The sequence below is a fragment of the Grammomys surdaster genome, unplaced genomic scaffold (genome assembly GCF_004785775.1).
Source record: "Grammomys surdaster isolate TR1022 unplaced genomic scaffold, NIH_TR_1.0 63, whole genome shotgun sequence".
Classification (NCBI taxonomy): domain Eukaryota; kingdom Metazoa; phylum Chordata; class Mammalia; order Rodentia; family Muridae; genus Grammomys; species Grammomys surdaster.
In genome coordinates, this window is record NW_021604565.1 from 24,319,080 (window position 1) to 24,334,053 (window position 14,974).

General features: G+C 33.0%; 1 protein-coding gene across 3 annotated transcripts in view; it reads right to left on the minus strand.

The window, feature by feature from the left end:
- Csmd3 (CUB and Sushi multiple domains 3) overlaps positions 1-14,974 on the minus strand; it is a 1,130,934-nt gene that overhangs the window by 767,454 nt on the left and 348,506 nt on the right. For all 3 annotated transcript variants that reach the window (XM_028765583.1, XM_028765601.1, XM_028765593.1), the window contains exon 6: positions 3,117-3,229. In XM_028765583.1, the coding sequence (XP_028621416.1) occupies positions 3,117-3,229 (113 nt within the window). The remainder of the gene's footprint in view (positions 1-3,116; positions 3,230-14,974) is intronic.

A 14,974-nucleotide genomic window follows, 5' to 3' on the forward strand; every position in this document is an offset into this window, starting at 1 on the left:
AAGAAATTTTCATGTTTATAACCAAGAAAAAAACTGATAAAAGAAAAACATATTTTCATTCTTGATTTTTGTCCTATAATAAAATTAAAATAGAAAATTGTTCAGGTAAAATAATTATTCAGGATTGAAAAGAAATTAAAGGAGAAAAAATAATGATGTAAAGATCAAAAGGAGAGATTGTTAAGCCAATCATAAACACAAAACACCAACAGGATTTAATTTTTGTTCTCTCAGAACTTAGTAAAAGGAAAATGGTAGCCTGTGCCATATGCTATATTAATGTAGTTTCTCTATATATGATAGAATTTTCCTAAGAGTCAAATATATCATTTACAACTTTTTCTATAACATATATACAGTGGAAATATAATAAGAACTATTAGATTATAAAATAAGTGAATAATCTTTGAGATAGATATATACTTATAGAGAACTAAAAAGCATGTTTCAATATATTTATCATAAAATAATCTCCTGGACTATAACAAGCATATCAGAACTGTTTGAACAAATACTTTCTGAAGAGTCATAATTATTCAGGATCATCATATCACAGGATGTGTTTTACAATAGAAATAGGGGATATCTTAGGTCTTGGTTTTTATTTATAATAGATGTGTGTGAATACCATAATAGAAATAGATGCCCATTCAGATTAAATAGATGGATAATTGCATCAATAAAGCCGAAATTTAAATGATAATAATAAAAATTTAAAAATACTATCACATTCACAGAAATGCATATGGTTTACTTGTCTACTTTAAGTCCAGAATATACGAATAACCTTAAAAATATTTTTGGGAAGAAGCTACTTCCCAGTTTCACTTACTAAGTACCACATTTTCAAAAGTGGTTCCAAGAAAAAAAAATTTTTTTTTCATGAAAAACCGTGGACACATTCATTGTAACTAAGTAATGGAAAAGATCTCACTTTTCCTTTTTAGCTCTGGCTGTACGAATTAAATATTCCATTCAATCACAAGATTTAAAGCATTTTCTCTTCTGGCTGGGATGTGTGCTTCTTTATTCATCCTAATTGAGATTTCCACCAAAACTTTTTCCCTAGATGTAAAATTAATGTTATACTCTAAGAAATCTCAAAACTTGTGTATTTGCATAGAATAGTGTGTCTTACTATTGTGGTTTGTTTCATTCTTGTAGTACCCAGGCTAAAGGAACTATGACAATAGGGATTGAATTACCTATCTACATAAGAAGAGCCACTATAACAAAATAGTGGAATGAATAAGAATACAAAGTATACAAATAATTAGTAATTTAAGCTTTATTTTCTACAAAATGTCTTCTTTTCAATTTTTTATCAGTTTATGCACCATTTTCAGTGGAATGTAAAATATTGATAAAATTAAATCTTAAAAATACTCTCGAAGCTAATGTAAGATTGAGTGGAAGAACAGTGAGAATAATCAAACATCCACATCTACTGGCAGCTGGGCCATTACTTCATAAAGCAAAAGATAAAAACTCACATTTTAATATGTTTTTTATAAAATTATATTACACTTAAAATACCATTTAATGTTGAAATACACTCGATTTTCCTCAAATTTTCAAATTTAAATGTCAGATTTTAATTTTATTGGTAAAATAGAAGGCATCTAACTGAAAGATTACTTGAGTCTAACTTAAGATCACAAGCCACAAATGTTAAGCGGGTAAGCTTTGAATTTCTGTCACCCTACTAGTCTCAGTTCACTATAAAGAATCACAACCCTAAAGTCATGTAGCTGAAAAAAATATAAAAATTAGAGAGTTGAACCAGAAAGCTCCAGGGTCCACAGTAAAAAAAATCACTTCATGTTCTGAAACGGTTGATCAAGAAACCAGATAAAATACACTTCAAATTTAAAATGAAACATTGGTTTAAATTGATAATGTTTAAATGATCATGAATGAATCTCTTTATTAATAGAAGTTTTGAAAGTAAAAAAAAATATTTGCTGTGTATATTTATTTTTAACCTATAATACTTTTTGATGGTTAATATTTTCTGTTATGGGAAATAACAATTTAGTTTTAAAAACATATTTTTACTCAATGTATATTACTTTATTCTACAAAGGCATATTTGAAGAAATTCTTTGGGGATTATTCTATAAATTATTTAAGGTGTTTCATTAGGAATTTTTATTATAGAAATATCTATTACTGTACTATGAAAATTAAGATACAACTCATATTAATCTGTTATACTAATTAAAGAGAAATCTCATTGATCCAATATTTGTAGAAGTCTCTTGTCTGTAAAATATTAATTAATTGCTGAAATACGTACTTCAAAAGACAACATATATTCTGATACTATTTCAGTTAATTAATATAAGCTATGATGAGTCACCATATTAAATTTACAAAATGCTTAAGATCAAAGAATGCCAGAGGAAATGTTTAAAAGACCAAAAGCAAACAAAAAGAGTCAATGGAATATGTAACCATGGCAGTGTTCACTAATGCCTGAGCAGTGGTTGATACACTGCTACAACTAGTGAGAGTGAAATGACTTACTATCTATTGAGTCTGACACTGTGTCCATCGGGCTTTTACAGTATTATTGAGTATTGTAGAAACTACATTGTTATTAGTGTTTTATCTTCCTCCTAAATTGCCTCAATGAGTTTTCAAGGTAACACTTCAAGCATTATAGTCTACTCATTTAAAATTATGCCTGTTAATAAAATCGGTAGATAGTAATTTTATTAAGGTTAATTATATTTTCAATAACAGACAAACTATGTATGAAAATGGAATTAAGGTGATAAAGAACCAATTCACAACTACAGGCTTTCTGCATGATTTTGTAGCATGCTTTCTGCTGAAGCATGTCATTAAATCCAAATATCTTCTGCAAAATAGATTCTATAAATTATAACATTTTAAACTTTGATTATTGTGCAATCCATAAGAATTTATTAACTTTAATGTGTAATTTAGTTATGATCGCATTATTTTCTTAGAGAGAATGACATTTGTTTCTCATGTAAATTATCCTTTATGAATGCTAAAGACATTTTATTTTCAGACTACACAATGCAGTTGTGCATACCAAAATCATTTTACACATCAAGGGAAGCAAAAGTTATCATTAAACATACCTTGGTAGGGAGCACTAAATCCACGGTAGCGGTGATTGCTGTCTGTAACAAAATGCAGTCTGAGCCAGTTTTTGTTGCTGATAATTGGTGGTGGTATATTCATTCCAGATAACCTGATTTAAGAAAGAAAATAAAATAAAAATTTAAAAAGCTTTTGGGAAGTAATTATTCATACTGACTTGAGATGGAAAGGTAGCTACCTACATACAACATACAAGCCAATGTCATTATACTCCCAACATTTTGGAAATGTGAAATGTGTTTGTATTATAAAATTAGTCAAAAATAGTAGCATGATTTTAACCATTCTATTCTGATCAAATTGCATGTATTGCTAAAATCTACTGTAAAAATCACAACTCTCTAATATTCACTACTTGTTTTAACATAACTATTACACTGATAATAGATTTATAACCTTGATAGTAATGAAGATATTAAACATTTAATTGGTGGTAATTCTGATGATATTTTTGTGTACATGTTGGTATAAAAAATTTTCAACATAGCAATTCTTCAAAGAATGTAAGACTCATACTTTCAATGTAAGACTGAATAGTTACCTTTACAATCCGGTTAATCTCTTATTTTCAATATTTCACAGATGGTAGCACCTTTAGCTATATGTTATCACTTTTTAATACAATTTAATAATGTTCTACATTTTCATGACTACCTGGGCTATATTGTATAACACCGTATCAGGATACAGACACTGAAGAATGGGAGGCAAAACCAGATTTATTTGGGTGTAGAACAAGTGGGCTGTGACACCAGACAGGCCTAAGAACTGTTGCAGTTAAGTAAGCTTAAATCTGAGCTTCTGATGCCTGTAAAGGAAACACAGGCTGTGGACTCTCCATTCCAGACTTTTTCTCGCCTTCTCTGGGCTGGCACGCCTCCAATGCCAGGGCCCCCCAGCAGAGAGGCAGAATGCAATACCATATTTGGGAATTATATTTAATATCAATGTAATTGGTAGCAAAGTCAGCACCCTCTCCTTAAGTCAAAATTTTATTATGAAATATTGTAACTATTCTCTAGGAAAACATCAATCATGATTAATCTATTAAGAAACTTGATTTTATAATCACCAACAACCTCCACAAATGTTGTCTTTTTATTTTTAGTTTTATTGATTTAAGGAGTGTCTCCTAAATATGGTTCTTCCCTGTCATTAACCAATTATTCTAAGTAGATTACTATGTTGTGAAGAAGAATGTAGTATTAAAGCTTCTTGTAAGCAGCCTTCAGTAGGCATTTCCTATTTTCAACTCTACATTTTTTATGCCACAGAAGGAAATACTGATCTAATGACTGGGTTTGTATTCAGGATATAAGGAACCATGATTCTCTCATTCACCAGTGATGTTGATGGACCAGTGTTAGATACGAGAACAACATGACCCTGGGATAAAATCTTTGATGAAGAGTATGCTTCATGGTGGCTCAAAGTCATACTTCTGACATGTATGCCACTCACTTATGAGAATCCATTTTCTTTATGGAATGTTGGAATTATTCAAGACCTTTTGTGAATGACCATATAGCTTTAGCAGCTTTATTACACTGTAACATGGTAACATTTGTCTTGAAGTAATCAATCTTCGTGAATATACACATCCCCACTGGAAGAGCTTTATTTTGCTATATCATGGTGGCTACTAATATTCAGAATGTTGACTTTCATGTATTTCTCATTTCTATTATTTATCTAGAATATTCTCTAATATTTCCATAGTTATTCATAATTTCTTTGTTTTACTGAGGTATATTTGGCTAAATATTTTCATGATTGAATTTATTAAATAAAGATCCACAATATTTGTATAAATAATTTAAACTAATTTCAAATATTTATTTCATTATTGTCAAAAACAGGTTTTGGTTACTGTACTTGATTTGTTTGCTTCAAATAACAATGCAGTAAATAAATAGTAAATATACATTGATATCACTCATGTTTTCAAGAGAATAGCATGCCAGATTTTATGTAAGATTTTGATTTACAGGCTGTGCTGTTTAATTCCCTGATTTTGTGAACATAAAAAAGCATGGGATGGATTATTTAGGCAGCCTGTCTACATTTTTAAATGCAATGAAATTGTAGCACATTATTGACTTTACTTTAAATGTACTCAAGAACAAAGAGTTTGAAAGGAGGCTTTTAAAAAAATCATTAAATGAAAAGTAACTTCTTAATAATATTGAAAATAAAATAGAATGGAGCAAGAGATAAAAAGATAAAACTTTCCATAATTTTCAAAGAAATTTAAGGAATTTTCAGCAACATAGATAGTAAATGCAAGTACAAGCCATTGTACAACTATAAAACCTGAAATGACTTTCTAGAGTGTAGAATTGTAGAGTTAAATGAAAAGAAACATTAGACACAACAAAATGTGAAACTTTAGATTGTTGCCATTAAAAGAACAGAAAGCAATCCTGAAACCACCATTCCATTTCAAGATATACAAGAAAAATAAATAAATAAAAGCTATGTTTCTCCTGAATGTATGTGTATGCTCTTTATGCATGCCAGATGCTTGTAGAAGTTAGAAAACATCTTTGGATCCCTTGAAGTTGGAGTTATGATTGGCTGTGAACCACTATTTAAATGCTGGGAATTTAAGCCCAGTAAACTAAAACAGGTAGTGTTCTTAAATATTAAGCCATATCTCCATCCCAAATTCTAGTATGATACAAGTACAAAACACATACGTAGACAACTGGAAAAATAGAAATATGAATAGAAGTATGAGACATGTGAGTATACATAGCTATGAACATAGGATATTTGAAAATAATGCCAAACAAACAAACAAACTAAGCAACCAACCATACATATGAAGTCATCTTCAACACATAAGTCAGAGAAAATTGTATGGCTACATGTAGAAGAATAAAATTAGACCCATACATATAAGTATAGACAAAATAACAGCAAATGGATCAAAGACTTCAATGTGAAACACAAAATGTTGAAAGCACTAGAAGAAAATATATGCAGTATTCTATAAGATACAGGTATTGAAATGACTCTGTGAATAAATTTTCATTTTTCTAGGAATTAACATAAAGAACTGACAGGTGAAACCTCATTACCTTAAAAAGCTTATAATAATTATAGGAAAAAGATCAAGAAAAAAGCCCACAGATTGGGAGAGGATATTTGTCAGCTATGCATTTGACAAATGATTAAAATTCAAAAGATACAAATAATTTTTAAAATCATAATTAAAATGGCTTATGAATCTGAAGAGAGTCCTAATCATATGTGAAACATAGAAGTCTTAATAATGATAGCTATGAGAAATATAGCCCTAAAGGTCTGGTAATTTTTAGAGTTTACATTATTGTGATAAAACATCATGTCTTAAAGTAACTTTTGAAGATACGGGTTTATTTCAGCTTTTATCTTCTATACACAGTCCATCACAAAGTTAGGGATGGAACTCAAAGCAAAACCATGATGAGGGCATGTGAAAAATAATCAGTTGAGGAATACTATTTACTGTCTTGTTCCCCATACCTAGTTCAACCTGTTTTCTTATACAACAACCCAGAACCATCTGTCGCTGATGACACCACCTAAGATACACTAAGTCTGCCCACATCAATTAATCAAGATAATACCCTAAAGACAATATAATAAAAGCATTTTCCAGTTAAGATTCCCTCTTAAAATATATATTCCAGTTAACAAGAAATAACTGGCACACTTAACGTTATAGCTGTCTAACAGAATCTAAACAATAACAACACAAGTCAGCGTGCCATAGTGGGGTAAAATCTTCAGGCCTTGTACATGAACATATATAAGCAATTAATAACTGAGAGAATATCATTAGTTTTTATCAAGAAAAGACCCTGTAGCACATTATTCAATACCAATTGGTACATTAAAATCATATAAGCAAAACTAAATAGACTCAGGATTTTACATTTATATATTTATTTTTTATATGTGCTTGTCTATATGTATCAATAATATTTAAATAAAAAGAAGCCATAAATTTTGGGAAAAGGGCATTAAAGAGATGGTGAGATTTACGGCGCAGAGGAAATAATATAAATATGCAATACATATGATACTTAAAATATTAATTTAATTTAAGAAAGAAATTGCAATTACATAAAATAAAATGAAGTGACCTAGCTGTATTTTCCTGTCTTTGGTACTCAGTAAGACAGTCAACTGTAAACAGACACATATTCATTTTTCCCAAGATCCTGAAAGCTAGCTACTGATGCAGCTCTCATACTCTCTAACTTATCTTTCTCTCCCATTCTTGCACTCTTGTTTTTAACCTGGTTTGACTCCTTCTTTTTTCTGGCCTTTAGATAAGATACTTTCTTCAGGCATTTTCTATCCCCATGACCTTGTTAAATTAATTGTTCTGTGTTCAGCCACAATTTGTGCTCCTTTGATTCACTCATTTATCTTATCTTAGGGCACTTTAATGTACTTCATTTTGGGACAGAAATAAATATAATTCAACTTTATTTATTTACCCTTAATCATGGTCAGACAAGCCAGCATTGAAGTAAGGTTAAACCAGATGCTTAATCTCTTTCTATCTCCTAACAGAACACATTGAGATCATGTCCTTTCCTGCCTCAATTTTTACCTTATGTAGTAGTAAGTCTTTGATTTTTCACACTATTACAGATTTCTTACAACATCTTAAATCCAAAATACTTACTATATTAATTACTTAATGTTATTGAGATTAAAAACATTAATAAGGAGAAATTTGTGGCATAAAACTTTCCTTTAAATACCCATTTTCCCCCATTTAACAATAAATTTTAAATTTTATTTTACTCCAATATTAAATATTTTCTAGTTTTACTTTATTTGAATCCAATTTGGAATGCTATTTACTTTCAGACCTTTACAACATCTAACCTGGATGTTTTCTGAGACTCAAAATACTTGTTAAAATGGATGGGTAATTTGTATATTATTTTTGACTCTATCATGAACTTCTTATAGAATAGTTCTTAAATAGGAATCATCAAGAATACTTCATTTCTCAATCTGTACCTCCACCTAGATTCATGGTATGTTGACATGTCTGCTTTACAATCCCACAGCACTGCCTGACTACCAGGAGGTTTTCCCTAAGTAGGGACAAATAAGGTCTTATCTAGCCAGAGACAGCACTGTCTGCCAGACCTGCTCTAACCCAGGTCACACAACTCTGCCAGCCTATGAGGAAGTTTGCTCTAATCTGATATACCCAGGCCACTTAACACCAGATATAACCAGATGGCAAAAGGCAAGCGCAAAAACAAAAGCATCAGATGCTAATGTTATTTTCGTATCATTAGAACCCAGTTCTCCTACCACGACAGAGTCTGAATATCTTAACAAACCTGAAGAGCAAGATTCTGACCTAATAACCTATCTTATGAAATTGTTAGAGACCTTTAAGAAAGATATAAATAATTATCTTAAAGAAATACATGAAAACACAGGCAAACAAACAGGCATATGTCCTTGAAGAGGTAACATGAATACTTTAAAAAATACAGGAAAATACAATCAAACAGGTAAAGGAATTGAAGAAAACAGTCAAAGATCTAAAAATAGAAATAGAAATAAAGAAATCACAAATGGAGGCAACCTTGGAGATAGAAAACCTAGGAATCGGGAGCTACAGAGGCAAACAACACTAACAGAGTATAAGAGATGAAAGAGAGAGTCTCATGTGTAAAAGATACCATAAAAGATATTTTTACATTTGTCAAAGAAAATGCAAAATATAAAAAGTTTCAAACCAAAAACATCCATGAAATTTGGAATGCAATGAAAAGACCAGATCTAAGAATAATAGAAGTAGACGAGGGTAAAGATTCCCAGTTCAAAGAGCCAGAAAACATCTTCAACAAAATCATAGAAGAAAACTTACATAATCTAAGGCAAGCAATGGTCAAGCAGACCCTAAAAGACCACAGACTATTATACTCAGCAAAACTCTCAATCATCATAGATGAAGAAACCATGATATTCTATGACAAAACCAAATTTAAAAAATATTTTTGTATGAATCCAGCCTACAGAGAATACTACAAAGAAAATTACAACACTAAGAGGATAACTAACAACAGCTAATAAAACAAGAAATTAATCATCTTACAACAAACACAAAAATATAAAAAGAAAATCACATACATTATATCACTGCCAACAACAAAATAACAGGTAATAACAATCATGGATCATTACTATCTCTTAGCATCAACTGACTCAATTCCCCAATTAAAAGGTAGAGACTAACTGACTAGATGTGCCAACAGGATCCATCGTTCAGATGCATATTAGAAATACACCTCAGCAGCAAGGATAAAAATAACTTCAGAGTGAAGGGCTGAAAAACAGTTTTCTAAGCAAGCTGCAGCAGTCATTCTAACATCCAATAAAATAAACTTTCAACCAAAAGTTATCAAAGTAGATGGGGGAGGATACTTCATACTCATCCAAGGAAAAACTACAAAGATGAAGAAGTCTCAACTCTGAATATCTCTGCCTCGCATGCAAAAACACCTATATTCATAAAAAAAACTGTACTAAAGCTCAAAACACACATAGAACCACATACAATTATAGTGGGCAAATTCAACACCCTACTGTCATCAATGGATAGGTCATTGAAACAGGAACTAAACAGAAATGCATTGACACTAACAGAAATTAAAAACATATTAGACTGAATAGATACCTACAAAACGTTCTTGCCCTATAAAATAAAAGAATATACCTTTTTCTCAGCACCTCATGGTACCTATTCCAAAATTGACTGAAAACATGACACAAAACAAGCCTAAATAGATTCAAGAAGTTTCAAATAAATCCTTGTATACTATCATATCACAATGGACAAAGGCTAAACTTCAACAACAACAACAATAACAAAAGAAAGTCCCAATACTCATGGAAACTGAACAACTGTCTACTCAATGCCAAATTGGTCAGGTAAGAAATGAAGAAATAAATTAAAGACTTTCAAGAATTCAATTAAAAATGAAGGAACAGCATACCCAAACTTATGGAACACAATTACAGCAATGTTAAGAGGAAAATTCATAGCATTAAGTCCCTTCATAGAGGAGAGATCCTATACTAGCAACTTAACAGCACACCTGAAAGCTCTAGAACAAAAAGAAGCAAATAGACCCAAGAGGAGTAGATATCAGGAAATAGTCCAATATAGGGATGAAACCAAACAATTAGAAACAAAGAGAACAATTCAAAGAACCAACAGAACCAATAGCTTGTCTTTGAGAAAATCCACAAGATAGTTAAACTCTTAGTCAAACCAACTAAACGCATAGAAGCAGTATCCAAATTAATAAAATCAAAAATGAAAAAGGAGACATAAGCTATAAACCAGCCCAGAAGATCTGATGCACTCAGACCATTTGGTAAGAACCGTCTGGAAGTCCCACAGCTGCCACTGGGAACCCAGTGGACTTGGGACCTCCCTGTAGAATACCCTTTGCCTTCTGCCTGGTCCTTTCTGCTAGGGCAGACTGCTAGCTAGTCTGCTCCCCTGAAGACACCATATCCTGAAACAGTCCATAAGATCCACTACACTCAGAGCAGTTGTTAAGAACCATCTGGAAGTTCCATAGCTGCCACTAGGAGCCAAGTAGGCTAGGGACACATCACCACCCAACGTCCTGCACTCCCTTCCCCACTGAAAACATCTCCCGTTCCACCCAATCCTTGCTGATGAGCAGACTGCTAGATAGTCTGCTCCCCTGAAGCCACCATATCTTGAGCCAGCCCAGAAGATCCAGTGCACTCAGGGTAACTGACACCACAGCCTGAGACATCCAGAGATTTGCTGCACACAGCGAAAACTGGCGTTTGAGAAGATCATCTACACACAAGGCAACTGAGCAACTGATTGTCAGCTTGTCTGCTCCCCTGAAGACACCACAGCTTGAAGGCATCCCAGGAGCTCTGTTGTACATAGAGCAACTGGGCAACGGACACTACACTATGAAGACCTCCTGGGAGCTCTGTGGCATGCAGAACAACTAACCTAACAGACTGAAAGCCTCACAGGAATGTTGCTACACACAGGAAAACAGAAACGACAGTCAGTAGATGCCCCTGGATAACATCTTCAAACAGGACAACAGCCTGACTGCTCCTCTGAAGACCCAAGAATCTGAAGACCTCCCAGGAGATCTACTACAGCCAGGGAGAAAGAACAACCTCACTAAAGAGCCTCACTAAAGAGCCCTCTCTGCCTCACTAAAGAGCCCCCAGTTGGAAGGCCCAACAAGTAATCTGCTACAGCCACGGACTCAGGACTACCAGGAGACCTGAGGCAACCCAGGGACAAAAGTGGGAGACTCCAAAGTCACTCAGACCAACAAACACTAGAGACAACCAGATGGTAAGAGGCAAGCATAAGACCGGACAACAGACGCCATATGTGGGCATCATCAGAACCCAGTTCTCCCACCACAGCAAGCCCTAAATAGACCAATACTTCTGAAAATCAGGAAGCTGACCTAAAATCCTATCGCATGAAGATAATAGAGTCATTTAAGGAGGATATAAATAACTCACTGAAAGAAATACAGGAAAACACAGATAAACAGGTAGACGCCCTTAAAGATTAAACAAATAAATAAGTAAACAAATAAATCCCTTAAAGAAATATAGAAAAACACAATCAAACAATGGAATGAATTGATTAAAGTGATCCAAGACATAAATGGAAAAGGAGAAACAATAAAGAAATCATAAATGAAAACAAACCTGGAAATGGAAAACCTAGGAAAGAAGTCAGGAATTACAGATGTAAGTATCACCAACTGAATACAAGAGATAGATGAGAATCTCGGGTGTAGAAGATACCATAGAAGAGATTGGCACAATTGTCAAAGACAAAGAAAATTCAAAACATAAAAATTCCTAACCCAAACCATCCAGAAAATTCAGTACACAATGAAAAGACCAAATCTAAGAATGATTAGAATGGAGGAAAATGAAGATTCCTGGATCAAAGAACAACAAAACCATAGAAGAAAACTTCCCCAACCTAAAGAAAGAGATGACCATAAAGGTACAAGAAGTCTATAGAACACCAAATAAGTGGGAACATTAAAAAAATCCTCTCCTCACATAATAATTAAAACTCTAAACACAGAGAACAACAACAACAAAAAAAAGAATATTAAAAGCTGCAAGGGAAAGGGACCAAGTAACATACAAAGGCTGACCTATCAGAATTACACCAGACTTCTTACCAGAGACTATGAAAGTCAGAAGAGCCTGGTCACAGGTCATGTAGACTCTAAAAGAACACAAACGCAAGCCAAGAGTACTATACCTAGCAAAACTCTCAATCAACATAGATGGAAAAAACAAAATATTCCAGGACAAAACCAAATTCAAACAGTATCTATCTATCTATCTATCTATCTATCTATCTATCTATCTATCAATTCAGCCCTATAGAGGACTCTAGAAGGAAAACTCCAACAAAAGGAAGATACCTACACCAAGAAAGGACAAGATATTAAGCATCTCACAACAAAATCAAAAGAAGAAAACCACAAGCACATAAAGCCACCTACAAACATATCAGGAACCAACAGTCATCTATCTTTAATATCTCTCAATATTAATGGACTCAACTCACCCATAAAACAACATAAGCTATCAGATTGGATATGCAAATAAGATCCAATATTTTGCTGCACACCAGGAACACACCTCAAAAACTAAGACAGACATTATCTCAGAGTAAAAAGATGTATAAAGGCCTTCCAAGCAAATGGTCCTAGGAAAGAAGCTTGAATTGCCATCTTAATATCCAATAAAATAGACTTTCAACCAAAAGTTATTAAGTGTGATAAGGAAGGCCACTTCATATTCATCAAAAGGAAAATCCACCAAGAGAAAGTCTTAATTCTGAACATTTTGTCCCAAATATAAGGGCACATACATTCATAAAAGAAACTTTACCTAAAGCTCAAAACACACATTGAATTCGACATAATAATAGTGGGAAATTTCAACACTCCACTTGCACTAATGGACAGACAATTGAAATAGAAACTAAACAGAGACACAGTGAAACTAATAGAAGTTATGAACCAAATGGATTTAACAGATATCTGCAGAACATTTCACCTTAAAACAAAAGAATACACCTTTTTCTCAGTACCTCATAGTACCTTCTCCAAAATGGACTATATAATTGGTCACAAAACAACCCTCAACCAATACAAGAAGATTGAAATAATTCCATACATCCTATCAGATCACCATGGCCTAAGGCTGGTCTTCGATAACAGCAAAAACAAAAGAAAAACCACATACACGAGGAAACTGAAGAAGTTTCTACTCAGTGATAACTTGATCAGGGAAGAGATAAAGAAAGAAATTAAAGACTTCCTGGAATTTAATGAAAATATTGACACATCATACCCAAACTTATGGGACACAATGTAAGCAGTGCTAAGAGGAAAATTCATAGAGCTAAGTGCCCTGGTAAAGAAACGACGAAATCTTATACTGGAAACTTAACAGCACATCTGAGAGCTCTAGAACAAAAAACACTCCGAAGAGGAGTAGACTGCAAAAAAATAGTCAAACTCAGGGACATAATTAACCAAGTAGAAACAAAGAGAACAATACAAAGAATCAACAAAAACAAAAGTTGGTTCTTTGAGAGAATCAACAAGATAGATAAACCCCTAGCCAAACTAACTAAAGGGCCCAGAGTCAATATCCAAATTAACAAAACCAGAAATGAGAAGGGAAACACAACAACAGAAATGGAGGAAATTAAAAAAAATTATCAGACGCTATATTCAACAAAACTAGTAAATCTAGATGGAATTGATGGTTTTCTAGACAGATACCACACATCAAATTTGAATCAAGAGCAGGTAAACAATCTACACAGGCCCATATCGCATAAAGAAACAGAAGTCATTAAAAACCTGTCAAACCCAGGGCCAGATGAATTCAGTGCAGAATTCTACCAGACCTTCAAAGAAGATCTGATACCAATATACCTAAAACTATTTCATAAAATAGAAACAGGAGGAACACTACACAATTCATTCTATGAAGCCAAATCTACTCTGATATCTAAACCACACAAGGACCCAACCAAAAAAAGCAAACTTCAGACCAATCTCGCTTAAGAATATCAATACAAAAATACTCAGTAATATTTTTGCAAACTGAATCCAAGAACACATCAAAGCCTTCATTCACCATAATCAAGTAGGCTTCATCCCAGGGATGCAAGGTTGGCTCAATATACAAAAATCCATTAACGTATTCCACTATATAAACAAACTCAAAGAATAAAAATACATGATCATCTTATTAGGTACAGAAAATCATTTTACAAAATACAATACCCCTTCATGTAAAAGTATTGAAGAGATCAGGAATTCCAGGCCCATACCTAAATATAATAAAAGCAATATACAGCAACCTAACAGCCAATATCAAATTAAATGGAGAGATACTTGAAGCAATCCCACTAAAATCATGGACAAAACAGGGATTCCAACTCTCCCCATATCTATTCAATAGAGTACTCAAAGTGCTATCTAGAACAACAAGACAACAAAAGAGATTAAGAGGATACAAATTGACAAATAAGAAATAAAGGTACCACTATTTGTAGATAATATATTATTATGCATGAGTGATCTCCCAAACTCTATGAGAGAACTTCTCAGGCTGATAAACAACTGCATCTTTGTGGTCGGATATAAAATTAACTCAAATAAATCACTAGCCTTTCTTATCCTAAACAGGATAAGAAAGAAATTAGGGAAACAACTCCCTTCACAATAGCTAC